General features: G+C 40.5%; 1 protein-coding gene across 4 annotated transcripts in view; it reads left to right on the top strand.

The window, feature by feature from the left end:
• Nucleotides 1–27,449, top strand: part of afap1l1a (actin filament associated protein 1-like 1a) — a 212,973-nt gene that overhangs the window by 104,117 nt on the left and 81,407 nt on the right. For 3 of the 4 annotated variants that reach the window (XM_072590975.1, XM_072590974.1, XM_072590973.1), the window contains exons 2-3: nt 7,592–7,720; nt 16,110–16,193. In XM_072590975.1, the coding sequence (XP_072447076.1) occupies nt 7,592–7,720; nt 16,110–16,193 (213 nt within the window). The remainder of the gene's footprint in view (nt 1–7,591; nt 7,721–16,109; nt 16,194–27,449) is intronic. The other variant, XM_072590976.1, reaches the window with a different exon arrangement.

The following is a 27,449-nucleotide window of genomic DNA, read 5'->3' on the forward strand; positions in this document are numbered from 1 at the left end:
CAAATGTTGAAAGTGTCAAATTGCCTAAACAATCATGCATGCCCACTTGCCTTAAACTGCAATGGTGAGTGTTTAAAAAGGGCACAGCATGGAATATTTTCAAACAAGCATCAATGGAATCACAGCTGTCGTTGTAAATACTGTATAAACCAAGGTATAGAAATAGAATTATTGAGAAACTTAAACAATACCACTCATGATTTTGAAAGTAGCAATGTCTTATAAGTGAAGCAGACCATCAAATTCCTCCTCAGGAAATGGATTGGACAAATCTTCACCAGAAACATCTTCACAGGAATTTGCTGCTGTGCATATCCACTTACTGTGTAAACATTATTGTGTTGGCCATGCTGAAGTTGGACTTATGAGTGTGGGTGCACCTAACTCTGATTTTGCAGTCAGTTAGAGGAAAGACAGGGCTATCGTAGTGTTACAGCATGGAAACAGATCCCTCAGTCCAATTTGTCCATGCCAACCAGGTTTCCCAAGCTAAACTACTGTCAATTGCCTGCATTTAGCCCATATCCCTCTAAACCTTTCCTATTCATGAACCTGCTCAAATGTCTTTTAAGTACTGTAATTGTACCTCCATCCACCATTTCCTTTGGCAGATTATTCCACAGATGAATCACTCTCTGCATGAAAACGTTGGCCCTCAGATCTCTTTTAAATCTTTTTCCTCTCACCTTAAAAGTATTCCCTCTCGTTTTGAACTTCCCCTAACCTAGGGAAAATACCTTTGCTAATCACCTTATAAATGCCCCTCATGATATCATAGACATCTTAAAAACCCCTCAACCTCCTACGCTCCGGTGAAAAAGTGCCAACCTATCCAGCCGCTCCTTATAACTCAAATCCTCTGATTCCGGTAACATCCTTGTAAATCGTTCCTGCACCCACTCCAATTTAATAATATCCTTCCTATAGTATACAGAAAGCTATTCCTTCAGATAAAGATAGCACTAAATTGACTAATAAAATTTAGGATTGCTGAAACTACCTGCTTACTATGGATGAATGACTTGCTTGGATTTGGTTGGCTAAGCAGGAAAAGTGTTAGTGGAAAATAAGTGTAAATGTTGGTGTCACATTACAGCATGCATATCAAACACCATCACAAAGCCTCTGATGAGATTATAAAGCATAACACGCTTCTGAAAAATATGTATCCTCACCCAAACACTCTTTACGGAAAAAATTAAATCATTGAAGGGGCGATTTTCAGTGTGGGATTAGGAGCCCAATACCTGGATATATTCTGGGTCTCAAAGCATCATTACGTGGATGCTCATTTTTAATTGACCAAAAGGTGAACCCAGCACTCAGTGAAAGGCACTAAAATACTAGTGTGTGGTTGGTGTAGTGGTGGGGGGTGGGGGTGCCGCCTTGGTGCCAATGGTAAAGGTACTGTTTGTTAGTGCCCTGCTAAAGTGAACTTTCAGAGGAGTTAACCTTTGGAGGGCCAACAGTGTCAGTCATTCAGAAGGGCTCATAGAGGAAAACCCAGTGCTTGCACTTCTTGTAGGTAGGTCTTCAAGGAAAATAGGTAGAGAACAAACCTTTAATTGACCCGGCAACAAATGCAACAGCTATGTGTAACATGTACCATACATTCAGGTATGCCAACGTGAAGGTTGAAAATTTCATTCTGCACTGAACATACCCTTTAATTAGATCCTTGAGAAGCTTAAGAGACCCTTATTTGGTGGTAAGCAGTCTGCTGTTCTCTCCCCAGTGAATGACCCCACCCTGTCACCAGCCCTATGGAAATTGCAAACTGACCCAAAGGCATCTATCCTGAGGGCAACTTCAGGGATCAGAAAATTTGAATCCTGCCTGCACTTGGTCCTGACCTTTAAAATTTAGTTCAATTTATTTCACTTTTAATTGGTGTACTTGGAATTCTCCACTGGTTGTCAACAGGTACGTCCCTTGAATTCTCACTCACTATAGTGGCTAATGGCTTAATTTGTGCATTTGTATCACTAATTTGATGAAATATGTAAAATGTCTTGCCCCCATCTTCCTACAGACTTGTAAATAAGGAGATTCAAGTGGCTAAAATGGAGAAGAAATTTAACTTGCACATCATGCATTAACTTGTACAGGTTTAGCATTTAGCAGGGATGCCTGATGAAGGGCTTTTGCCCGAAATGTCGATTTTACTGCTCCTTGGATGCTGTTGTGCTTTTCCAGCACCACTCTAAACTCTGATCTCCAGCATCTGCAGTCCTTACTTTTGCCCTTAACAGAAAGCTAGTTAATGTGTGCAGTAACAGGAGACAGAATGTTATTTAGCTTTTTGATCATTTACATTATAAAAATTGGAGCTATTAAGAAACTGTGTTTCATTGGTCACGACTTAGGGTCAAATCTTGTTGAGAGGTCTGGAGTCTCATTAGGTGATTTGGAGAGCTAATGACCTGCGTTGCTACTTTTTGGAAAGGCTTATCAAACCACTTACCAATGAATCATTGGTGAAGCTACCAGCAATTCCTTGTCTCCAGTCAGAGATCCTGCCCCAGCAAGAGCTGCCAGCCAGTCAGAAGTTGGCTGCTCTTTTGTGTCAGTAGTACCATGTAGACGATCGTGGCTATAGATGGAGGAACACACAACATCCCTCCCCCCACTGCCCCCCCCCCCCCCAACCAAATTCCCCAGATCACAGAGAACCCAAGACAAAAGTAATATGGTAGGGGGTGGTGTATTCTAGTTGGGGGCCATGGGAAGGGGAAGGGAGTCAAAAGCAAAGGCAGAGGGACCACTCCCAGCTATCAGCCCTTTGTCCAATGTCAAGTTTATCCATCAAACATTAATTGTCTTTGATCACTTCTGGATCTTTCCACCCAGGTCTTAATTCCGGCAGAGGTGGCATTGCTGCTGGGTTTAGGTATGCCAACACCTTATCCAATTAAAAGCCCTTCCAGTCTTCATGCTGCCTAACTTGAGGGCAGCATATTCCACTTTTGGTATATTTGAACATAATTAGAGCAGAATGCTGAAATTGTTATTGTTAAGATCCTGATGCAAGCTTTTTGCGGTTGGTATATGCAAGCAGGTCCGATGTTGTGTGAGGTACTATCCTAAACCCTTTGAAAAGGGTTGTATGTTTTGTTTTAAGTTAATTACCTTGAACGCTAGCTGGTGGAATCAGTGGATCTTAAGGCATTCTGAAGTATGGCCTGGCCTCTGAAATGCGCTGTCACCGTGCCCTTAAATTTATTATTATAGCACAGGCTATTTTAACACCAGCTAAGTACCAAGATACCTGATGTCAACCCTATTATTGTATTTAGCCCTTTTATGTGATTTCAATTATTGATATACTCCAGGAATTTATTATGGAGGCTTGGAGTTTAAAATGTTGGTAAATTAGTGATAAGTTCAATGACAATAGTGTTAATGAGTTTACTTTTTGACTCACCTTTGTGAAATTTAGTGTTCTTATGTTTTCCCAGTTCTGAGAAAATTGCACTTAAAAGCAGTTTGCTCCCACAGAAAGTGTTCAATGTTATTTATTGACATAGAAAATAGCCCCTGCTGATTGTTTGTGCTACTTATCTTCAGTTTGCTTTGGACTCTGATCTAGCTGTGAGGTACGATAAAGCCAAGAGGCCGAGGGGAGGAGGGCAAGGAGAACCAACCTTGTGGAGGTTGAAAGTTGTGTGGATGTGTTTAAAGCTGTAGTAATAATTTTGCTGAAGCATTTGCTGACTAGCAAAACCTAGATGATATTGATGACCACTTTTAACCAGATTCCTTAAAAACAATAAATTGAATCATGCAGTGGATATGTTGGACATTTTAAATTACCCATAAGAGGAAAAAAATGGTATTTTATCACTGAACTAATTCATTGATGTAAACAAGTTTTCTCACTGGTCTTCGGTAAAGTTTGCTAGTGGACATTAAATGTAGGTAGAGTTAAGTGACCCCACAATAAGTGGACTGCATCAAAACTGTCATCCATTTATGAATTGTGGTGGAGAATGAAGTAATGGTGGAAAAGGCCATCAAATGAGCACAAAGATAACACTAAAATGTTTACAACTATCTTTAGCCAGAAGTGTTTAATTGAGTGATTGTGTTAAGGTGGAGAGATTTAAGCCTGCTGATCTATATATTTGCAGATGAAGACTGCGGTTTAGGGATTTGAAAGTGTCTAATTATAACCTAAATCTCTACAGAAGTATTGTCATACAACAACAATTTATATTTATGTAGTGTATTTTGTAGGATAAAATAAAAATCATACAACACCAGGTTATAATCCAACAGGTTTATTTGAAAGTACAAGCTTTTGCAGTGCTGCTCCTTCGTCGGTCGGGCAAGACCATAAGACGCAGAATTTATAGTAGAAAGTGAGGACTGCAGGTGCTGGAGATCAGAGTTGAGAGTGTGATGCTGGAAAAGTGCAGCCGGTCAGGCAGCATCTGAAGAGCAGGAGAATTGATGTTTCAGGCATAAGCCCGTCATCATGAAAGGGCTTATGCCCGAAACATTGATTTTCCTGCTCCTCGGATGCTATCTGACCTGCTCTGCTTTTCCACCACCACATTCTCGACACAGGAGTTATAGTAAAAGATCAAAGTGTCATAAAACTGATGTGATGTGTTGAACAAACCTAGATTGCTGTTAAGTCTTTAATCACTTAGAATAGGGAAGCAGGTTTTGATTGATTAATAGGTAAATCCCAGAATTTCTTTCAAGTCTCAGCCCCGAGATAACTTAAGGTTTTATCAGTATTAAAAAAAAGGTAACATCTCAGGTCAGACAATACATTAAAGGTATAACGTTGGAGTCTGTATCCCAACCTGGATTCAGACCAGTTCAGTCGGTCAATGTGACATTTTATAAATTCCTACTTAAGAAATAGAATTAGTTTGAATCCAGGTTGGATACAGACAGACTCTAAACTCACATCTTTAATGCATTGTCTGAGCTGAGATGTCACCTTTTTTTTTAGGTACTGATAATACTTTAAATTAGCTGAGATTTACATATTAATCAACCGAAACCTGCATCCACATTCTAAGTGGTTAAAGACTGAACAGCAATCTAGGTTTGTTCCATACATTGCATCAGTTGTATGACACTTTGACCTTTTGCTATAAATTCTGTGTCCTATGATCCTGCCCCACTAACTACCTGATGCAGGAGCAGCACTCCGACAGCTTGTACTTTCAAATAAATCTGTTGGACTATAACATGGTGTTGTGTGATTTTTAACTTTGTCCATCCCAGTCCAACATTGGCACCTCCACACTATGATAAAATATTCTAAGCTGCTTCACAGGTGTATTATAAAATTAAATATGACACTGAGCCACATAAGGAAATGTTAGGACATATGGCCATGACTTTGGTCAGAAAGATAGATTTTAAGAAATGCCTTAAAGGAGAAAAGTGAGGTAGAAAGGGAGCTTGAGGCTTAGGTAGCTGAAGGTAAGGTCAGTAATAGCAGAACAATTAAAATAGAGGGCAGCATTAGACAACCATGTACATCTTGGGAGTGTTGTGGGGCTGGAGGGGAATACGGTGACACGAAGGAACAAGGACAAGGATGAATTTTAAAATAAAGATGAGAATTTTAATAATAAAGCATTGTTTAAACTGAAATGTAAACATGTAAAGATTATGTTCCAGTTCTTTTCCCCAAAAGGTGGTAGAGGCTGGATCTTTAAATTTATCCAAGGCTGAGTTGATACTCTTATGAAAGAGAAGGGAATCAAGAGTTATGGGTGCAGTCAGAATAGTGGACCTGAGAAAACAACTACAATAGCCGTCACACTATTAAATAGTAGAGTGGACTCAAAGGGCCAAATGACATATTGCTGATCCTAAGTCCTATGTTTCTATATTCTATCCTTCATCAGCTGAATATCAAATTAGTAACAGACTTTTCAATTTAGCTTCTTACTGAGGAACAATATCAAGGAATGGCTGCAGTCAGTATATACATCAAAATGCATGTGCCTGCTATCGTACTGAACCAGTCATGCATCTAACCAGGCTCTTGAATATATCTAGGCATGATCATATTGAATGACAGGATAGGCTTGATATTTTCCATGTTCCAATCTCCAACACTGGCATCTACCTGAAAAACTGGCAATCGTTTCCAGTATCCTGTTCACAAAGAAAAGGAAAAATCCTATTTAATGTTACTGTCACGGGTCAGATAGACACTAATATCAATGCCCAGTTGAGTTTCGTCAGGATCACTTCACTTCATGGAGAAGAAAATGAATTATAGGCGTGAGATGGGAGCCTTTGGTCTTGACCTCAAGCAACATATAATCAAGTGTGACATATTGAGAGAATGTTTCCTTTTGTGGGGAACAGCATGACTAGAGGCCATCAACTTAAGATGGATATCAAGAAATTAAATATAGGATGCAGAAGAAGATTCTTTATCCAATGAGTAGTGAGACAGGAAAATTTGCTACTAGAGGGAATAGTTGAAGTGGATAGTATTGATGGATTTAAAGGAGAATCTATACAAATAAAGGAAGAGGAGGGAATAGAGAAACACAGTGACCGATCTAGATGAGGAAAGATGGGAGAAAACTAAGTGGATCATAAACACTGGCATGTACTAGTTGTGCCAACTAACAAGTTTCTATCTATATATCCTATATTAGCGAGGAAACATGACCATCTGAAGTTCCCCTTCAAGCTACACATGAGTCTGCTTTGAAAATGTATCTCCTTACTACATATTCTCTGGGACAAAATCCTGAAAATCCTCATTCCATCACATGGAAGAATTAAAACAGGTGCCACGATGGCTCAGTGGTTAGCAGTGCTGCCCTACAACACCAGGGACCTGGGTTCAATTCCACCCTCAAAGGGTCAGTGTGGACTCAATGGGCTGAATGCCCTGCTTCCACACTGTATGGATTCTATTCTATTCTATTCTAAATTTTACCATCAAGTTCACTTTGCCATTATTTTTCAAGATGTTTGAGTCTGTTCTTTCAAATTTGAGGTTGTTTTCTGAAAACAACAACCTAAGACAAAGTACTCATGGTTACTGGTTTGTCACAAATGATGTGCCTATAGAAACAATTTGAGGTTTTGAATTAAGAGTATCATACAAAATATAAATTAGTATAATATTAAAACAGTTTGCTGCAATGTGTTTTTTGTATTTTTTTCCTGGATGGGTAAGTTACAAATATGTCAAAAAATCATAATGTCAGCACTGCACATGTTCTTCTGTTGATTTTCTCCACCTCTGTATCCCTTGTCTGATAACCTAACACTGATATTCTTCTCCTCACCCCTTCATCCTATCCCTTCCCTTCACAAATACCATCAGCTTATCTTTGGAGTTATTTAACTGAATTTTGTCTACCTTTCCACCTTCATGACTTGTTTTGATAACATTTCTCCTCAACTCCATGTGTAGCTGTCCATCCAAACCTTTTTATTCCACTCCCATTTCCCTATGTTTCTGACCCACTAGATCAATATCTTCATCATTTTCAAATGTTTTGAGGCTTTGCACAAGTTCCTGTTGTGGTTTATACTGGAAAATACAATTTGTGTTATGGGATTATTAAGGAACATGCTTTTCATCCTTTAGTGGTGGAGCAGCTGATCCCAGAACTGAGTCTCTTACTTAAGTTATTGGACCATGAGTACCTGAGTGCCACGACCCGAGAGAAGACGGTGACAGTGAGCAGCATGTTGCAGAGACTTCAGCCACCATCCGGTCAGTGACATCAGCAAACTGCTTTACTCCCTACATTAAATCAGAGTTCTCTAGTTGGGATTATGTCTTAGTTTATGAAGTATTAAGTTTTGTTTGCAAATTGTTTCCTTAATTTAGTTGTACACTCATAATCCCATTTCTCCCTCAACTGGGTGGAATGCACAATAATCTAGATTTTGTCACCATAACCGTCACTGCCACTGCATAGTGACCAACATGAGATGTGTCTTAAAGGAGTTAGCTCCCAAAATGAAAATCTCTGAATCCCAAAGGGCTTGATCTGACATTACAACTTGTCCCTAAGTTTGAATTAATAGTCAAGCTCATTCACTTTTAAAATACAAAACAAATGACACACCTGACCATAACGGTGCTCTTCTAGATATTTTTGAATTATTTTTAGATATAATATCTTCAAAATATATTATGACACACATCTCTGGAGCAGGTGGGATTTAAACATGGGCCTCCTGACCCAGAGGTAGGAATGCTATCACTGTCACAAGAGCACCAGGTTAGGGCTGAAGCATGTTGTTGGCAGAATAGGGGTTGCTATTGTGACATAATAGAGGCAGCTTTGTTGTACATTTATACATATGCTTTATACAATCTTAGATTGGAAACTTTTCACAGTTAATGCTTGAAATAAAATGTGTTCTATTCTCTTCACTGGTATCGCTCACCAGTTAGATTGTTAGTTGGGTTTCATAGAATCATAAAACTTCCACAACCCAGAAAGAGGCCATTTGGCCTAATGACCTCATGCTGTTAATGAAAAGCTACCCAGTGTAATCTCACCCTCCACCCCCACACCCCACTTTTGATTCTTAACCCTATAGATTTCACCTCTTCAGGTGATTGTTTCTCTTATGAGTATTTTCATACACATTCTCTTTAAAGTGGTGTCATCTCCTGTAATGAGAGTAATTGAAATTCCACTTTGCCATTGGAGCGGATATCACATTGCTGTCTAATTTTCAGCTATAGATTGAGAATGCTTATAACTTGTAGCCATCTGGTGATAAGTTCGCTCAACAGTTCTATAGTATGGGGCTTTGCATGGATCCATATGATAAAAGAGAATTATCAGTTTTACCCTTTATCATGTGACGATATGTGAAAAGAGCAAGTGTTTGCTTCAGTTCCTAGATGAGATTAAAGCAGTTTTGTTCTCTCTCAACAATTTCCAGATACAATGAGCCAAATGGTTTTACAGCTCTGAAGTTCTGCAGCGATTTGACAATGTCGTGCTGCTCAGGACTATTGTGAATTTCAGCTAACTCCTGAAGTGAGATTTATGTCAACCACGTTTAACTTATGTCAGAAAAATTTCAGTGACTGTTTCATTTACAAAACCCTAATCACTCAGATGGGTTTACAATAATCTGTGTCAGCATGTGGAATTCAATCATACTTATTTGGCAGCTCAGTAATTCGTACAATATGCCCACTTAAAATGTAATATTGCATTTCTAGGTTTGCAGTTTATCTTTTCAATGTAATTTGTGTTTTCAAAGCATCTTTTGAGCTGTGTAATGTTATGTGATAGTGATTTTTGAGAAGATTTGTAGCTCAGGTTGATAATAATTATGTAAGTTAGCTCGCTGAGCTGGAAGGTTTGTTCTCGGTTATTTCGTCACCATGACTAAGTAACATCATTAGTGAGAGTCTCCGGTGAAGTGCTGGTGGTATGTCCCGCCTCTCTCTTTATAGGTCTTGATTTCTTAAGGTGGGTGATGTCATTTCCAGTTCTTTCTTTCAAGGGAAGATAGATGAGATCTAAGTTGATGTGTTTATTAATGAAGTTCTGGTTAGAATGCCATGCCTCTAAGAATTCTCATGCATGTCTTTCTTTCGCCTGTCCTAGGATGTGTGTATTGTCCCAGTCAAAGTGGTGTCCTTCTCTTGTCTGTATGTTTGGAAACTAGTGATAGTGGGTCATGTCTTTTGGTAGCTAATTGGTGTTCGTGTATCCTAGTGGCAAGTGTCCTGCTTGTTTGTCGGATGTAGTGTTTTTTACAGTTCTAGCATGGTGTTTTGTAAACAATGTTAGTTTTGCTGGTACTATCTAATAGATCCTTTATATTCATTAGCTGCTGTTTCTGTGTTGGTAGATTTGAGGGCTACCATGATGCCAAGGGGTCTGAGTAGTCTGGAAGTCATTTCTGATATGCCTTTGATGTAAGGTAATGTGACTATAGTTTTTGGTTGTGTTGTGTCTACTTGTTTGGGTTTGTTTCTGAGGAATCGGAAGATTGTGGGTACTTGTTTTTCTTGAAAATGTTGTTATAGATTATTTTTCTTCTGCTGTTTGTAGTTCTTGGGTGCTGCAGTGTGATGTAATTTGTTGAAATAATGTCTTGATGCAGCTCTGTTTGTGCTGGGATGATTGCTTCTGAAGTTAAGTATTTGATCTGTGTTTGTTGTTTTTCTGTTGCCACTGGTTTGAACCTCTCCGTTAACTGTATGTTCAACTGTCACTTCTAGGAATAGGAGTCTGTTGTTGTTCTCCTCCTCCTTTGTGAATTTTAAGCCTGTCAGGATATTATTGACGGTGTTGTATGTTTTCTCTAATTTGTTCCATTTTGTGATGACAAAGGTGTCATCCACGTCGCAGACCCACAGTTTAGGTTGGATAGATGGGAGGGCAACTTGTTCAAGTCTCTGCATTACCACGATAAGACCTGATATTGGTGATCCTATGGATGTTCCGTTGACTTGTTTATAGGTTTTGTTATTGAATGTGAAGTGGGTGGTGATAGTTGTGGGTAATTGCCTTGGGTGAGTATTACCTGGAACGAATAAAGTCTTTGAAAAAGAATAATTGAAATATTTCACGAAATAAATGTTATCTCAGAACTTATGTTTTAAAGACACAGACTTTAATGATAGCAAGCTTTGTGTTCTGTTGATATTCCTCTGAAACCAACACTTTTCTCTGAACCTGAACATGTGCAGTTAAACGCAGAAAACCAGAAGTTGTTACCAGTGATGCTTTTCTTCTCAAAAGGACGCACTTTTGAGATTCCCCTTCCAGAATTTCCCCATCCTTTAATCTGCAATCAGTTGGAAATCCACAATTGACAATAGCCCACATTTATATTCTTTAGTTTTGCTATAATAATCAATTAAAAGGTTGCATCTTATTTTAATGACGTACAAAGTTCACGATTACTGCTAAACACCCTTACTTGTTCTGAAAGTGTCATTTAATATTTGCTGAATGTTAATTTCTTTTATTGTGATAAGAAATTCCATTAATTTAAAAAATATTACTTTTTCATAACATGAACATTTTTTATCTTCTAATTTAATCCCACAGGTATGTCCCAAATATTTATTTTGTTATCTGTAAACCTTAAAATTAAAATTAGAAACTTTCATTGTGTGTGTTTTTTAAAGTTCTTTTAGCTGTTGGAATATTTAATTGTGATTAGTTGCTTATTCTGCCTGATTACATCCCCTTGATTTGACACGAGAAATGAAGTGACATTTGGAAAATGGAAACCTGCGCCACAAAGATTGCTAAATCTTTCTTCAAGGTCAATTGAAAATTGATTGAAAATTTAGCCCAGTGATTGAAGTATGATTATCCTATAGCACTAGTTAAGGTTACCAGGAAGGACGCTCCTTCTCAACCTCTCCCCTTGCCTGAGGCATGGTGACCTTCAGGTTCAGCCACCTCCGAGCTTACTTTCACAATCAGGACTCCCGCTCACCTTCCAAGGACCCCTTCCCCCGCCTCCAACACACTCCATCCACCTAGACACCCCATGCTGGCCTATTACCCGCCCTTGACCAACTCCGCCAGGACATTAATCGTCTCAACCTGTCTGCCCCCCTCCCCCACTCCAACCTCTCACCCTCACAACGCGCAGCCCTCCACTCCTGCTGCTCCAATCTTGACCTCACCATCAAGCCAGTGGATAAAGAGGGCGCAGTGGTAGTCTGGCGCACTGACCTCTACACCGCTGAAGCCAGACGCCAACTCGAGGATACCTCCTCCTACCACCCCCTCGACCATGACCCCACCCTGCATCACCAAACCATCATCTCCCAGACCATACAGAACCTCATCACCTCAGGAGATCTCCCACCCACAGCTTCCAACCTCGTAGTCCAGGAACCCCGCACTGCCCGGTTCTACCTCCTTCCCAAGATCCACAAGCCTGACCACCCTGGCCAACCAATTGTCTCAGCATGCTCCTGCCCCACTGAACTAATTTCTTCCTACCTCGACACTGTCCTATCCCCCCTAGTCCAGGAACTCACGACATACATTCGAAACACCACCCATGCCCTCCACCTCCTCCAAGACTTCCGTTTCTCCGGCCCTCAACACCTCATCTTCACCATGGATATCCAATCCCTCTACACCTCCATCCGCCATGACCAGAGCCTCCAAGCCCTCCATTTCTTCCTCTTCCGATGTCCCCAACAGTACCCTTCCACCAACACTCTCATTCGTTTGGCCGAACTGGTCCTCGCCCTTAACAATTTCTCCTTCGAATCCTTCCACTTCCTCCAGACCAAAGGGGTAGCCATGGGCACCCGTATGGGCCCCAGCTATGCCTGTCTCTTTGTTGGCTACGTAGAACAGTCCATCTTCCGTAATTACACCAGCACCACTCCCCACCTCTTCCTCCGCTACATTGATGACTGCATTGGCACCACCTCATGCTCCCGTGAGGAGGTTGAGCAATTCATCAACTTCACCAACACATTCCACCCTGACCTTAAATATACCTGGACCATCTCTGACACCTCCCTCCCCTTCCTGGACCTCTCCATCTCCATTAATGACGACCGACATTTTTTACAAACCCACCAACTCCCACAGCTACCTGGATTAGACCACTTCCCACCATACCTCCTGCAAAAATGCCATCCGTATTCCCAATTCCTCCTCCACCATATCTGCTCCCAGGAGGACCAGTTCCACCACAGAACACACCAGATGGCCTCCTTCTTTAGAGACCGCAATTTCCCTTCCCACGTAGTTAAAGATGCCCTCCAACGCATCTCGTCCACATCTCGACCTCCGCCCTCAGACCCCACCCCTCCAACCGTAACAAGGACAGAACACCCCTGGTGCTCACTTTCCACCCTACCAATCTTTGCATAAACCAAATTATCCGCCAACATTTCCACCACCAGGGATATATTTCCCTGTCCACCCCTTTCTGCCTTCCGCAAAGACCGTTCCTTCCGTGACTACCTGGTCAGGTCCACGCCCCCTAACAACCCACCCTCCCATCCTGGCACCTTCCCCTGCCACTGCAGGAATTGCAAAACCTGCACCCCCATCTCCTCCCTCACCTCCATCCAAGGCCCTAAAGGAGCCTTCCACATCCATCAAAGTTTTACCTGCACATCCACCAATATCATTTATTGTATCCGTTGCTCCCGATGCAGTCTCGTCTACATTGGGGAGACTGGACGTCTCCTAGCAGAACGCTTTAGGGAACATCTCTGGGACACGCGCACCAGTCAACCACACCGCCCTGTGGACCAACATTTCAACTCCCCCCTCCCACTCTGCCGAGGGCATGGAGGTCATGGGCCTCCTTCACTGCCGCTCCCTCACCACCCGACGCCTGGAGGAAGAACGCCTTATCTTCTGCCTCGGAACACTTTAACCCCAGGGCATCAATGTGGACTTCAACAGTTTCCTCATTTCCCCTTCTCCCACCTCACCCCAGTTCCAAACTTCCAGCTCAGCACTGTCCCCATGACTTGTCCTACCTGCCTATCTTCTTTTCCAGCTATCCACTCCACCCTCCTCTCTGACCTATCACCTTCATTCCACCCCCATCCACCCATTGTACTCTTTGCTACCTTCCCCCACCCTCCTCCCCCACCCCCACTCACCTATTGTACTCTATGCTACTTTCTCCCCACCCCCACCCTCCTCTCATTTATCTCTCCACCCTTCAGGCACTCTGCCTGTATTCCTGATGAAGGGCTTTTGCCCAAAACATCGATTTTACTGCTCCTCAGATGCTACCTGAACTGCTATGCTTTTGCAGCACCACTAATCCAGATTCAGGTTAAACCATCACTAGTCATCTCTCTCTAATGACAGAGCAGCCCCATGACCTTATAAGATTATGGTAATTTATCCTTAATTTTACTACTTACAACACTAAATACATTTGGGGAGAAATAAATATGAAATGTCAGCAATTGTTGATTACCAGATGTAATAAGATAATGACTGATGATAGATTTTCATGCACAGAAACAACCTTTTCGTGCAGAGGGTGGTGCATGTATGGAATGAGCTGCCAGAAAAAGTGGTAGAGGCTGGTATACTTACAACATTTAAAAGGCAGCTGGATGGGTATATGAATAGAAAGGATTTAGAAGGCTATGGGTCAAATGCTGGCAAATGGGACTAGATTAATTTAGGATATCTGGTTGGCATGGAAGATTTGAACAAACGGGCCTGTTTCAGTGCTGTAGAACTCTATGACCAGATGCTAACTGGAAGAGTATATGAAACATATTTTCTTTTTCAATGAGAATAAAACAGTGATACCTGTTTCCATTTTAGTAACTTAAAATTAAACGGAACCTGATGTCAAATACCAGTGTATTGGGAGTGTGATTCTTTTGGAATTCTGATGGGAAGTTGGATGAAACTACGTAAGAATATTAAAGGGATATTAGTTACTAGGAAAGAAAACTCCCCTGAACTGAGATTAGGTGGGTACAAATTAAGAGAAGCTGTGAATTCAGGTCAAATTTACACCAAAGTTTACATGAACTTGAAGTGTTTTAACCCTTTCCCATCCAGCTGTTCCACCAGTTTTAATTGTTTTCATCAGAAATTTGAGATTGATTTATGTGTGTTATGATCTTAGACCAATTTCTTGAAGTCTGGTTAGGGCTATCTTATTAACTATCCTATTTAAAATAGCTCAAACATCACACGACACCAGGTTAAACTCCAATAGGTTTAATTGAAATCATAAGCTTTTGGAGTACTGTTTCTTCATCAGGTGATAACCAACTTCACCTGCTAAACTTCACCACTGAAAGCTTGTGATTTCAAATAAACTTGTTGGCCTATAACAGTATTGTGTGACTTCTGATGTTGTCCACCTCCGTCCAACACCAGCACCTTCACATCATGTCTGTTTAAAATAGATGAAGTTTGAAAATCCCAAATCCTTTATTAATAGAGTAAAGCTAGAGAATCAATGGGCTTTGAACCAAACATAATCACTACTACACCAAGTCAAAAGGTAAAATACCTCTCAATATCTCTATTACACTCCAATATGAGCATGAAATCAGAAATAGTTTACAAGTGGTGAAATAAGATATCCATAGATTTGTTAGCAACTTACCCAGAGTCAGTACACAATGAGTCATGAAAGTCTTGTTGACATTCAGATCTTTCTTCACAAGGATTTCACTCACCACCCAAGATTTTGCTTCATGATGTCACTTTGACATGGAGAGCCTGCACACTTGCTCACCTTCTAGAGATTCAATTTCATCATCTGGATGATTTTCTAATACCTACTCCTTCGCTAAACTCCAGGTCCCTGTGGTGTGCACACAGCCATGCTTACAGGCACCAATTCATTGCCTGGTACTTCTTCCTTGGTTCCTATGTCAGTCATTCAATAAGATCAGGAGATTTCTCCTTTACTTCTAGCTCTGCTCACCTTTTGTGATTTCTTTTGTTGTCTTTTGATTACTTTTAGAACTTCTGGATCCTTCTCATTATCTCCCTTTCTCACTCCTGGGAACAATGTTCAGTGATTTATTTTCCTGGTCACAGTTTTCAAAACTGCTGGATCCCTCTTCAGCTGTCTCAAGCCACCTTTGGAACCAGCTTCTCACCACCCTGGAATATTGGAACAGCCTTCTGTGCCCTGTTTGCTCTCTTTTTATACAGCACATACTGGGTCCTGTGACTTTTGGTTTTCCATGGCAGATCACTGGTGTACTCCCATCACCTAAATAGCCATAGCCCTTAAACATTTAAAAGAAATACTGAGCCTAGTGTTTATGGTCTGTCCCACTCTGTGATTGTGAGGGGAGTCCCAGGACATGCCAGGAATGTGAGTTCTCTGTTTTTGCCTGAAGACTGTGTCAGAGTTGTAGTAGATTTTTTTGTAAGATGCTTTAATATGAAATGACCTTCTCCCTAACCAGGCATAGCTAAGTGGGAGTTCCTAGAAAATAAACATTGGACGATGGCAGTGTATTACATGGAATGGTTTAGCTTGGGATACTACACAGCATTTTCTGTTCAGATTACTACTTGTCAAAGTTGATCAACTAACAGATGTGTAGAAGTTGAAGTTTCAGGGTATGATCACTTAATTTCTGACACTGTCATAATTAAAGTTTACCATTTCTCTTTCCACAGTTTCTGAAACTAATTATATGTATATGAACACGTCAGATTGTCGGAATGGGACAAGCTTTGTAGAATCCTTATTCGAGGATTTTGGTATGTCTATTTTTTTTCTATAATAAAGATTAACTACAGGACTAATTGTAAATTACTACAGTTATAAAGTTCTATTTCCAAGCTTCTACTGCTGTGGTGTCGTTACTTGAGGAGCCTACGAGAATCTTTTCAAGCCAGTTCTTATTATTTGGGAAATATAAACTCAGCAAATACTTTGTATGAGTCAAAAAGTGTGGCGCTGGAAAAGCACCGCGGCATCCAAGGAGCAGAGGAGCCGATGTTTCGGGCAGATGCCCAATTCTTGATGAAGGGCTTATGTCTGAAACATAGACTCTCCTGCTCCTTGGATGTTGTCTGACCTGCTGTGTTTTTACAGCACCATGCTCTTCAAAAAACACCAGCAAATCTGACATGATTTTTTCTTCATAAATCCAATATGGCTCTCCACAATAACTGTATTTTTCAAGTAACTAGTAATTGAATTCCAAACATTGTTTCAAGTTCTTGCTACTGACTGCTCTGTAATGGCTATGCTTATTCCTATAAGCTTTTTTTGAACAATGGCATAATGTTTGCAATTCACCAGTCCTTCAGCACCTCTCCAGACTACTGTGAAGATTGAAAGATGATTATTGGTGCCTCTGCAATTTTCAGTCTCATTTCCTTAAATATTTTCATATGCATCTCATCCAGACATGTTGCCTTATCAAACTTAAATGCCAAGAGCTTATCCATATCCTTGAATACAAACTAAAATTGCTTGTTGCTCATTGTACGCTAAACTATCAGTATCTTAGTCTATGTTTGAGTAATTAAATTTCCCCAGTACAACTACACTATGATGTTTGCATCCCTCTGTAATTTTCTTGTTATTGGGTCATTAATATATTGCATCAAGCAATGTAATTATACCTTATTTGTTCCATAGCTTTAGCCAAATTAATTCCAAGCTTGAATGCTCTAAGCAATATTCTTTGTCCATTGCTGTCCATAACCAAAGGTAGCACACCACCCTCTTTTTCCCTTTCTAATCTTTTCAAACTCCTTGTATTACTATATTACTCCCTGATATTCCTGTCTAATATTCTCTCCGGGATCCTATGCCTCTGCTGAGATAGTTTATATTCTCCCAACAGCACTAGGAAAATGCCCTGTAAGGAACTCTATTCCAAATTTGTTTAGGTGCAACCCTCTGGCTTGTACAAATGCCATCTTCCCTACAACAGTCCCAGAAACTGAACCCTACCCTCCCGTTCTATCGTTCCAGTCTCACATGCATCTGTCTTATCTTCTATTTCTATATTCGCTTGCACGTGGCACTGGGTTTTAATTTGGAGTTGACTTTATGATGTTGCTAATTTTCTGCTTATTCCCTGAATTCTGATTGCATGACCACATCCATCCCCTTGCCAATATCATTTGTCCCATTGTAGATCACAATCTCTGATTGTTCACTCTACCCAATAAAAATATCCTGAAGCTGTTCTGTGACATCTAGGATCATAATACCAAGCAGTCACACTGATGGCCACAGAAGCATCTCTCCAAACTAGAGGATATCCTATCAATCACTTAAACATTTAGTCTCTCTACCAACGATGCACAGTGGCAGCAAGATGCACAACAGCAACTCTCCAAAACTGCCAAATAGAGACACGCACAAGAATTCCTAGAAGTTAGCACTCCAACCAGAACTCTATCAACAAACACATTGATTTACCACTCACTGAGAAAAAAATCAGGAAATGGCATCACCACAGGAAATGACATCACCTCAGAAAATGATATCACCAACCCAAGGAAACCTAAACACATAAATAGAAAGCAGGCCATGCTGCCAGTGCTTCATCTGGAGGCTTACCGAAGATGTTACCTGGTATGGTGACGAAACATCTGAAAGCAAACCTTCAGGCTCAGCGAGAAAACCTACATCCAAATCCCCAAACCTCCTTCATAATCTTCCAACCCATGACCTCTACCATCTCAAAGCATAGGCAGCAGATATATGGGAACACCAACACCTGCAAGTTCCCTCCAAGCTACACACAACCCTGACTTGGAATCTTATTGCCACTTTTTCCTTCACTGTCTTTGCGTCAAAATTAATAAAGACCTTTCCTAACAACAATATAGGGTGTATCCATCCACCCTGGATTGCAGTAGTTCAAGAAGACAAATCCCCACCATCTTCTCAAGGGCAATTATGGGTGGGCAAAAGACACCAGCTAGTAAAGCTCGCATCCTGAGAATTAATAAAGGAAAATACATGATGAGCATCCTATTGTAGAGAGAATGAGATATAAAAACAAGAAGTTCCTTATGGGTAATTCAGATGACTTATTTCAAGAGCACAACTCTCTAAATATTCTGCAGTCAGCTTATATTCCACTTGATTTTAAATGAGAATACACAGCCAAATAACTATGGGTCACTTGCTTATTGATCAAATGTTCAGCATCAACTCTTTAATTACACTCTCAAACAAAATTTCTGGAAAAGCTCAGCAAGTCAGGCAGGCTCTGTGGAGAGAAATCAGAGTTAACATTTCAGGTCCAGTGACCCCCTTCCTCAGAACGGTTTTTATTTCTTCAATTACACTGTTTACTATCTGCTTATAATTTCTTCTCCCCTTTCTCCACTATAATTTAATTTTTATACATTATATAACTCTTAAGTGGCTATTCCTTTTGGTCAACTCAACCCACAGAGTTATTTTTGGTTATAGATCAATTGAGTCGTTTTGGTTTGAAGCAACTTGTATGATAATTAATAACATTTTGGATGGAAATCAAATTGGGAGTTAAAGCATCGAATGAAACTATCCAATTTTCAGGGTTTAAGCTCATGCTTCATAGTCAAGAATAGGTCAAATCAACTCATCAATGAAGATAGAAAAAATATTAGGAACCTACCCTACTGTAATCTTTGAGTCATTTCAAAACTAACAAGCCTTTTTTTGGGATTATCACTTAAATAATTCACAGTATTAAGTCAACATAAAAGTTAACTGATTGTATAAACATGTAAATGAAAATTATTAAGATGTGAAAGGTCAAATATGCAGAGCTTATCATTAGTCGATTTTTATTGCTAATACTGAACATCATATAGCTGTCAGATAAATGAAGGAAAGAATTGGTCTATTTATTTATATAGTCAATGGCACTTTGTCTGTAAATCCTTAGTGAGTGGTTTTTCCTCAAAAGACCAGCAATGGCTATATTATATGTGGAATAGAAAACTGAATATCTGTAATTGCAGGTTCTCATATTTCATAAAAGCCCTGTGTGGCCAAGCTATTAAAGGAAATTATGGAGACAAATATGTAACCATTATGGCTGATGACACCAAAAAGTGACTGCTTAATGATGCTGACCAAAGTAACAAGAAATACTTAAACAGTTTGAAAAGATCAGTTTCCTCTTCTCTTTCATCTGAAATATTCATCTCCAGTTTAAAACGTCAGTCACCCAAACTTTTAGTCATAGAGTCATAAGCGATGTACAGCATGTAAAAAGACCCTTTGGTCCAACTCGTCCATGCCAAACAGATATCCTAACCTAATCTAGTCCCATTTGTCAGCACTTGGCCCATATCCCTCTAAACCCTTCCTATTCATATTCCCATAAGATGCTTTTAAGTGGTATAATTGTACCAGACTCCAGCACTTCCTCTGGCAGCTCATTCCATACGCACACCACCCTCTGTGAAAAAGTTGCCCCATTGTTTCTCTTTCCCTTCTCACTCTAATCCTATGCCCTCTAGTTCCGGACTCCCCCACCCTATGGAAAATATCTTGTCTATTTATCCTATCCATGCCCCTCATGATTTTGTAAACCTCTATAAGGTCACCCCTCAGCCTCCGATGCGCCAGGGAAAACAGCCCCAGCCTATTCAGCCTCTCCCGATGCATCAAATCCTCCAACTCTGGCAACACCCTTGTAAATCTTTTCTGAGCCCTTTCAAGTTTTACAACATCCTTCCAATACAAAGGAAACCAGAATTCCATGCAATATTTCAACAGTGGCCTCACCAATGTCCTGTACAGCTGCAACATGACCTCCCAACTCTGATACTCAATGGTCTGACCAATAAAGGAAAGCATACCCAACACTGCCTTCATTATCCTATCTCCTTGCAACTCCACTTTCAAGGAATTATGAACCTGTATAAAGTCCAGTGCTTCAATCATTCAGTTCCTGGACTGAAAATAATGAGATATGATCAAATTGCATTCATTGACCTGTATATCATGACACAAATCCAGTGTTGCCAGAGGCATTTATTGGAAGCTTAACCTTTTGAGGAAGAATTTCAGCACAGCATTTTTGTTTAGAGAATGAATCAGCTGTAAACTACAGACTCCTGTTTAAAAAAGAACCAAATAATTTGAGGGAATAGTTTGAATGGCTGCTGATTATTGAGAAAAGTAATTCTTGCATAACAATGATGTTTATTCAGGATATATTGAAGCTGATAATGGGATTCACACAAATGGACTTGATTTAAATTTACACATTTACAAGATATTTTTAAAAAAGTCTTCTCAACAGATTGCAATCTATAGATTGCAATGTTAATACTGCCTGACCTACAAATTATTTTGCTTACCTGTCATTCATAAGCTGTTAAAAATCTCTGAATTTCTTCTAACTTGTTATGGACCAGGCCTGACCCCTCAAAACGTTTTTAAACAGGTAGCCCAGACTGTAACTTTGCTATTTGTTTCAGGTAAGTATATAGCGGACATTCCCAGAGTGAATTAGCTGATCGAATTGACAAGTTTTAAATCAACAGAATTTATTTACAAAATTACAGAATGAAATACAAAGAACAGAAAATAGAATACCAGATAACTCATCCTGTCCCAAAACCTGACAGACTATCCCGACCTAATGATGCTGTTTTAAAAACACTTGCAACAATCCCCATAAACAGACCCTTTAGGACAAAGAGTAAAAATGACACAAAAATCTTACAGGTCACAAAATCAGAAGGGCTGGAGGATGGAGAGAGCTTCCAGTTTCAACTGTGACTCTGATTCAACTAACCCCGACTGAACTGACCTGTGCAGCTGGAGAGCTGGCCACGCCACCTTGTTTATACCAGTTTTTTTTTAAAGATTTGCAAGCTTTCTGTTTGAAACATTATCTGTTAGGTATAAACAGAAAGAGCCCCAATAAAGCTTTCAAACCCAGTCTAGTTGGAGCCTGGCCAATTACCTCCCTCTGGAAAATAATAACCTTATAAAAAGACCAATATCATGACAAACTATTATGACCAAGTTATCTGTCTACACATGCTGCCAGACCTGCTGAATTTTTTCAGCACTTTTGTTTTTATTTCAGGTCTTCATCATCTGCAATATTTTGTTTTTATTTGAGCTTCTACCAAGGCTCTCCTATTTGCAATTATTGTATATCGTGCTCGGCAGATTGAAGAATTGAGCTCTTGACTCATGCATGTCAAGAAATGGGAAAGGAGTTTACTGCAAGGAATAGGAAAAGTGTAGGTAATCCTGTTCCACAAACAGGGTTACCCCTCATCATGAGAGAGTAGGCAAGACTGCCTTACAGTACAGATGGTTCAGATAAATGTGATTTTTTTTCAATATACTTTCCTGTGATATGAGCAGAATAGTCTTGACCTTTGCACATGTACATGACCAGTTTTCTGGACTTCAGTGGCCCAACACCACTCAAGGGTTACTGGAGATGGGCAGTAAATGCAGGCTGAGCCAGCGGTATCCACATCCTATAAGTGAATTTAAAAACAAGATGTACAAAACCCCTGTGGGTACGGGGGGACTAATGTTCCAAGACCTACTGTGGAAGCCCGAAACCACAGATAGGAACAAACCCATTCATTTAAATGGGAAATTTACCTTCCCAGCAGCCTCCTGGTCCATGGTTCCGGAAGGTTCCCCATAATGTGTTCAGGCTGTGGCAAACCGTAGGTAACTGAAACTGCGGAAAATGATTCCGCAGATACGGGGGTTGCTCTGTACTGTGCAAACATTTGGTAAGATGGAGCTAGAAACAAATCACAACTCTTTTAGTTCTCACTGAGTGAGCAACAATTGAAAGTAAATTTTCTTAGTTTCATAGATATGGCTTTGCATTGTATAATTACATAAGTATGTGGGTATACTATTTTCACTCGCATTGGTGAGCTATCTTGCGTGAGTTATACAAATAGTTCATAAAGTACACGCTGCATTTTCCTTTTCACCCAAAGTTTCAAGTATTATATTGGCTATTCTGAACACTTGGCACCAAAGTTATTGGAGGTTTTCAGGATGAAAAGAACTAAGTCAATCTAAAATACTTCACCATTGCTATATGTCAACTGTGACTCACTATTTGTTGCATTCTTGCCTCTTCAGTTCAAGTTCCACCTCAGGGACACAAATATCGAGGCTGACACGGCAATGTTTTCTTGAGGGTGCAATGCACTGTGGACTGTGCTTTTATTTAAAGAGAGGTTAAACCGAGGCTTAATTTTTCAACTGTTGTTGAAAAAGAATCCCATGATACTCTTTTGAAAAAGATCTGGAGAGTTATCTCTAATCTCCTGACCAATATTTAGCCCTCAATCCACATCAAACTGATTATTTGGTCATTATAACATTTCTGGTGTCAGGGAATTTGAGGGGAAAATTGCCAATATGTTTCCATATAATAGTGATGACATGTCAAGCAAATGCTTGTTTGTAAAGTGATTCGAGATGTCTGGTTATGAAAAGCACTCTTAAATATCACAGATTCCTGTTCCAGATTGATACGACTTTGTGTAAAGCACTCAGGTTATTTTTCAGCCCCTCAAATGATTATGATGCTTCTACTGGTCTTGTTATTATAACTGTGTCATCAATGGTAAGGACATCTCTAACCATCTCTTTAACAGACTCTACAACTTCCTTCTATTACATCCTTAGTTGACTTTCTCTGTTATCAGCCCTGCATTTTCTAAATCCCAACCAGCTAGCCTTTGCATCTTTATTCACCATACTATTTCTTCAGCTGCCAATCTTTTAAATATACCCTCACTTCCACATTTTCCCTTATCTATATGAAATCCATTACTTCCTCTCAATCTTTTCATTGTTTTGGTATGGCCCTTCCTCTGGTCCCCATATGTCCAAGGAATGTGGATTTGAAATATTGTTGTTGGAAACTGATTTCAACACTCATTGTCAGATCAGACAGACGACAAAAACACTCTTGGATCCTATTGTGTCCTGCCAAACTGCTTACGATTCAGCATCGTTCTAGAATGCAAAGGTTACCTCCAACATCTTTATGCCATTGCAAGTAGTCTTAATTTTTTCCTCCCACCACCCATCTATCTCCTCAATCAATGGACTTGCTCAAGGACATGTTTGGCATGAAGATTGATTTCAGCTTGTTCAAGATAACCCCTCTACACCGACTTGAATAGTGAACTATTTCCTATGTACCTTCATGCCCTCTTTAAGTCCATTAGCTACATTATTGTTACTGAGTTCTGAGAAAAGGTCACCCAACCCAAAATGTTAATCCAGATTTATTTCCACAGATGCTGAACTTTTCCAGCAATTTTTGTTTTCATTTTACAGCATCTGCAGTTCGTTTGGCTGTCTATTTAGAGTCATAGAGGTATACATCACGGAACCACATCCTTCAGACCAACTCGTCTATGCTGACCAGATATTCTAACCTAATCTAGTCCCATTTGCTAACACTTGGCCCATATCCCTCAAAATCTTTCCTATTCATATACCCATCCAGATGCCTTTTAAATGCTATAATTGTACCAGACTCCACCACTTCCTCTAGCAGCTCATTCCATACATGCACCACCCTCTGTGGAAAAAGTTGCCCCTTAGGTCCCTTTTATATCTTTACCCTCTTACCCTAAACCTGTGCCCTCTAGTTCTGTATTCCCCGACCCCAGGGAAAAGACTTTGTCTATTTATCCTATCCATGCCTCTCATAATTTTATAAGCTTCTATAAGGTCACCCCTCAGCCCCGGAGGGCTACAGAGAAAACAGTCCAAGCCTATTCAAACCTCCCCACTTAGCTCAAATCCTCCAAACCTGGCAACTTCCTTGTAAATCTTTTCTGAAGCCTTTCAAGTTTCACAACATTCTTCCAATAGGAAGGAGACCAGAATTTGCACGCAATATTCCAAAATGGCGTAACCAATGTCTTGTATAGCCACAATATGACCTCCCAATGCTCTGACCAATAAAGGAAAGCATACCAAACACCACCTTCACTATCCTATCTACCTCAACTCTACTGTCAAGGAATTATGAATCTGCACTCCAAGGTCTCTTTGTTCAGCAATACTCCCCAGGACCTTACCATTAGGTGTGTAAGTCCTGCTCTGATTTGCTTTTCCAAAATGCAGCACCTCACCTTTATCTAAATTAAACTCCACCTGTCACTCTTCAGCCCATTGGCCCTTCTGATCAAGATCCTTTTGGACTCTGAGGTAACCTTCTTCACTGTCCACTATACCTCCAATTTTGGTGTGGTCTGCAAACTTATTAATTATACCTCCTATTTTCACATCCAAATCATTTATATAAATGATAAAAAGCAGTGGACCCAGCACCGATCCTTGTGGCACACCACTGGTCACAGGCTTCTGGTCTGAAAAGCAACCGTCCACCACAACTCTCTGTCTTCTACCTTCGAGCCAGTTGTGTATCCAAATGGCTGGTTCTCCCTATATTCCATGTGGTCTAACCTTGGTAACCAGTCTCCCATGGGGAACTTTGTCAAAAGCCTTACTGAAGTCCATATAGATCACATCATGTGATTATGTTGTTAGGGTTGGAGGTCTTGAGATATAGGGAGAGGCTGAACAGGCTGGGGCTATTTTCCCTGGAGCATTGGAGGCTGAATGGTGACTTTATAGAGATTTATAAAATCAGGAGGGGCATGGATAGAATAAATAGACAAGATACTTTCTCTGGGGTGGGGAGTCCAGAGTTAAATGGCATAGGTTTAGGGTGAGTGGGGAAAGACAGAAAAGGGACCTAAAGGGCAACTTCTTCACACAGAAGGTGATGCGTGTACGGAATGAGCTGCCAGAGGAAGTGGTGGAGGCTGATAAAATTACAGCATTTAATAGGTATCTGGATGGTTAAATGAATAGCAAGGGTTTAGAGGGATATGGATCGAGAGTGTGGTGCTGGAAATGTACAGCAGGTCAGGCGGCATCTGAGGAACGCTGCCTGACCTGCTGTGCTTTTCCAGCACCATACGATCGACTCTAATCTCCAGCATCGGCAGTCCTCACTTTCGCTGAGAGGGATATGGGCCAAGTGCTGGCAACTGGGACCAGATTAGGTTATGATATCTGGTAACTGTTGTAATTCTTCTCTGATGTTGTCTATCTCGCTTCAAATTAATCATCATCAATCTCCCCTCAAAAAGGCAACACTTGATCCTTCTAATCGTCATTGTAACTATTCACCCAAATTTTCAATCTTTCTCTCCCAAGTCCCTGTCACCTCCAAAATCCATGCTGCTGTGACAGGTTACCATGGACACTATCTCCTTCAATGTCCTTGACTAGTCTGCAGCATTTAACGTGATTATTCACAAATTCTGCTCCATTAGCCAGTTTGGATATCACTCATCAGATTCCATTTTTTGCTATACAGTCGTACCCAGAGAATTATCTTCTATGACGTCTCTCCCACTCTCACACCAGTCTTTTTGCACTCTGCTATCTCTAAGGATCTACCGGTGATGACCTTTTTCTCATATTTGTGGTGCTGGCAATTAAAAAAATACATCAGCATTGACATTTACATAAAGGACACTCAGCTCTACACACCAATGCCTTTCTTGGTCCTTTCACTGACTCTTACTTACTAGATTGTTCATCTGTCATCTAGAACTGGATGAGCAGACATTTTCCTAATAGTATTGGCAAGTTCAAAGCCATTGTCTTTGGCCTCAGGCACTAATTCTAGTCTTGAGCCACTAATTCCATCTTTTAATCCTGGCAATTGCGAGAGGCTGAACTGGACCTTTTTTCAGTAACACACCTGACTCTGCTTTGCAAAACAAAATATTACACCAAATCCAATAAGATGTTCAAGCAGAACTTACATGGAGAATATATGGGGAGCACATGAAATAGATTAGATTCCCTAGAAGTCCACACCGACCCTCCAAAGACCCATGCCCCTACCAAATATTTACCCCTGACTAATGCACCGAACACTATGGGCAGTTTAGCATGGCCAATTCACCTGACCTGCACATCTTTGGACTGTGTGAGGAAACTGGAACACCCGGAGGAAGCCCACACAGACACGGGGAGAATGTGCAAACTTCACACAGACAGTTGCCCAAGTTGGGAATCGAACCTGGGTCCCTGACTGTGAGGCAATAATGTTAACCTCTGAGCAACCGTGCTAACCACTTGACATGAGTTTACATGAATGGAGCTGCTGGGAAGCCTACCACATCAATACGAAAGATAAGACTGAAGCCTTTGCAACAGTCTTCAGTAAGAAATGCTAAGTGAATGATCCAGAGATCCCCATCATCACAGATGCCAACCTTCAGTCAATTTATAACAAAGAACAGCTAGTCACACTGGATATTGCAAAGGCTATGGACATTCCCAGTATTTCTGCAATATTGCTAAATACTCGTGCTCCAGAACTTGCCCACATCCCTTGCCAAGCTCTTGTAGTATAGCGCCAACACTGCTATCTATCTGACAACATGGGCAATTATCCAGGTGTGTCCTGTACAATAAAAGCAGGATAAATCCATCCCAGCCAATTACCACCCATCAGTCTACTCTCGATCATCAATAAAGTGAAGGAAGGTGTCATCAACCGTACTATCAAGCATCATCTGCTCAGCAATAACCTGCTGAGTGATGCCCAGTTTGAGTTCCATCAAAGTTACTCTAACCTGACCTCATTACATTTTTGGTTCAAACACAGGCAAAAAAAGTTGAATTCAGAGGTGAGGTGAGAGTGACTACCCTTGACATCAATGCTGCATTTGACAAAGTGTGGCCTCAGGGAGCCCTAGCAAAACTGAAATCAGCAGGAAGCATGGAGAAAACTAAACTGGTTAGAGTCATACCTAGAACAAAGGAAGATGGTTGTGTTTTTTGGAGGTCCTCCACAGGGTATTGTCTGGGTCCAATCAGCTTCATTTATGAACATCTATCCATTGTAAGATCAGAGGTAGGGACGTTCACTGTGCGACTATCAATGTTCAGCACCATTCTCAACTCCTCAAAAGTGAAGCAGTCCATATTCAAATACT

This window comes from Chiloscyllium punctatum, chromosome 20, assembly GCF_047496795.1.
Source record: "Chiloscyllium punctatum isolate Juve2018m chromosome 20, sChiPun1.3, whole genome shotgun sequence".
Lineage (NCBI taxonomy): Eukaryota > Metazoa > Chordata > Chondrichthyes > Orectolobiformes > Hemiscylliidae > Chiloscyllium > Chiloscyllium punctatum.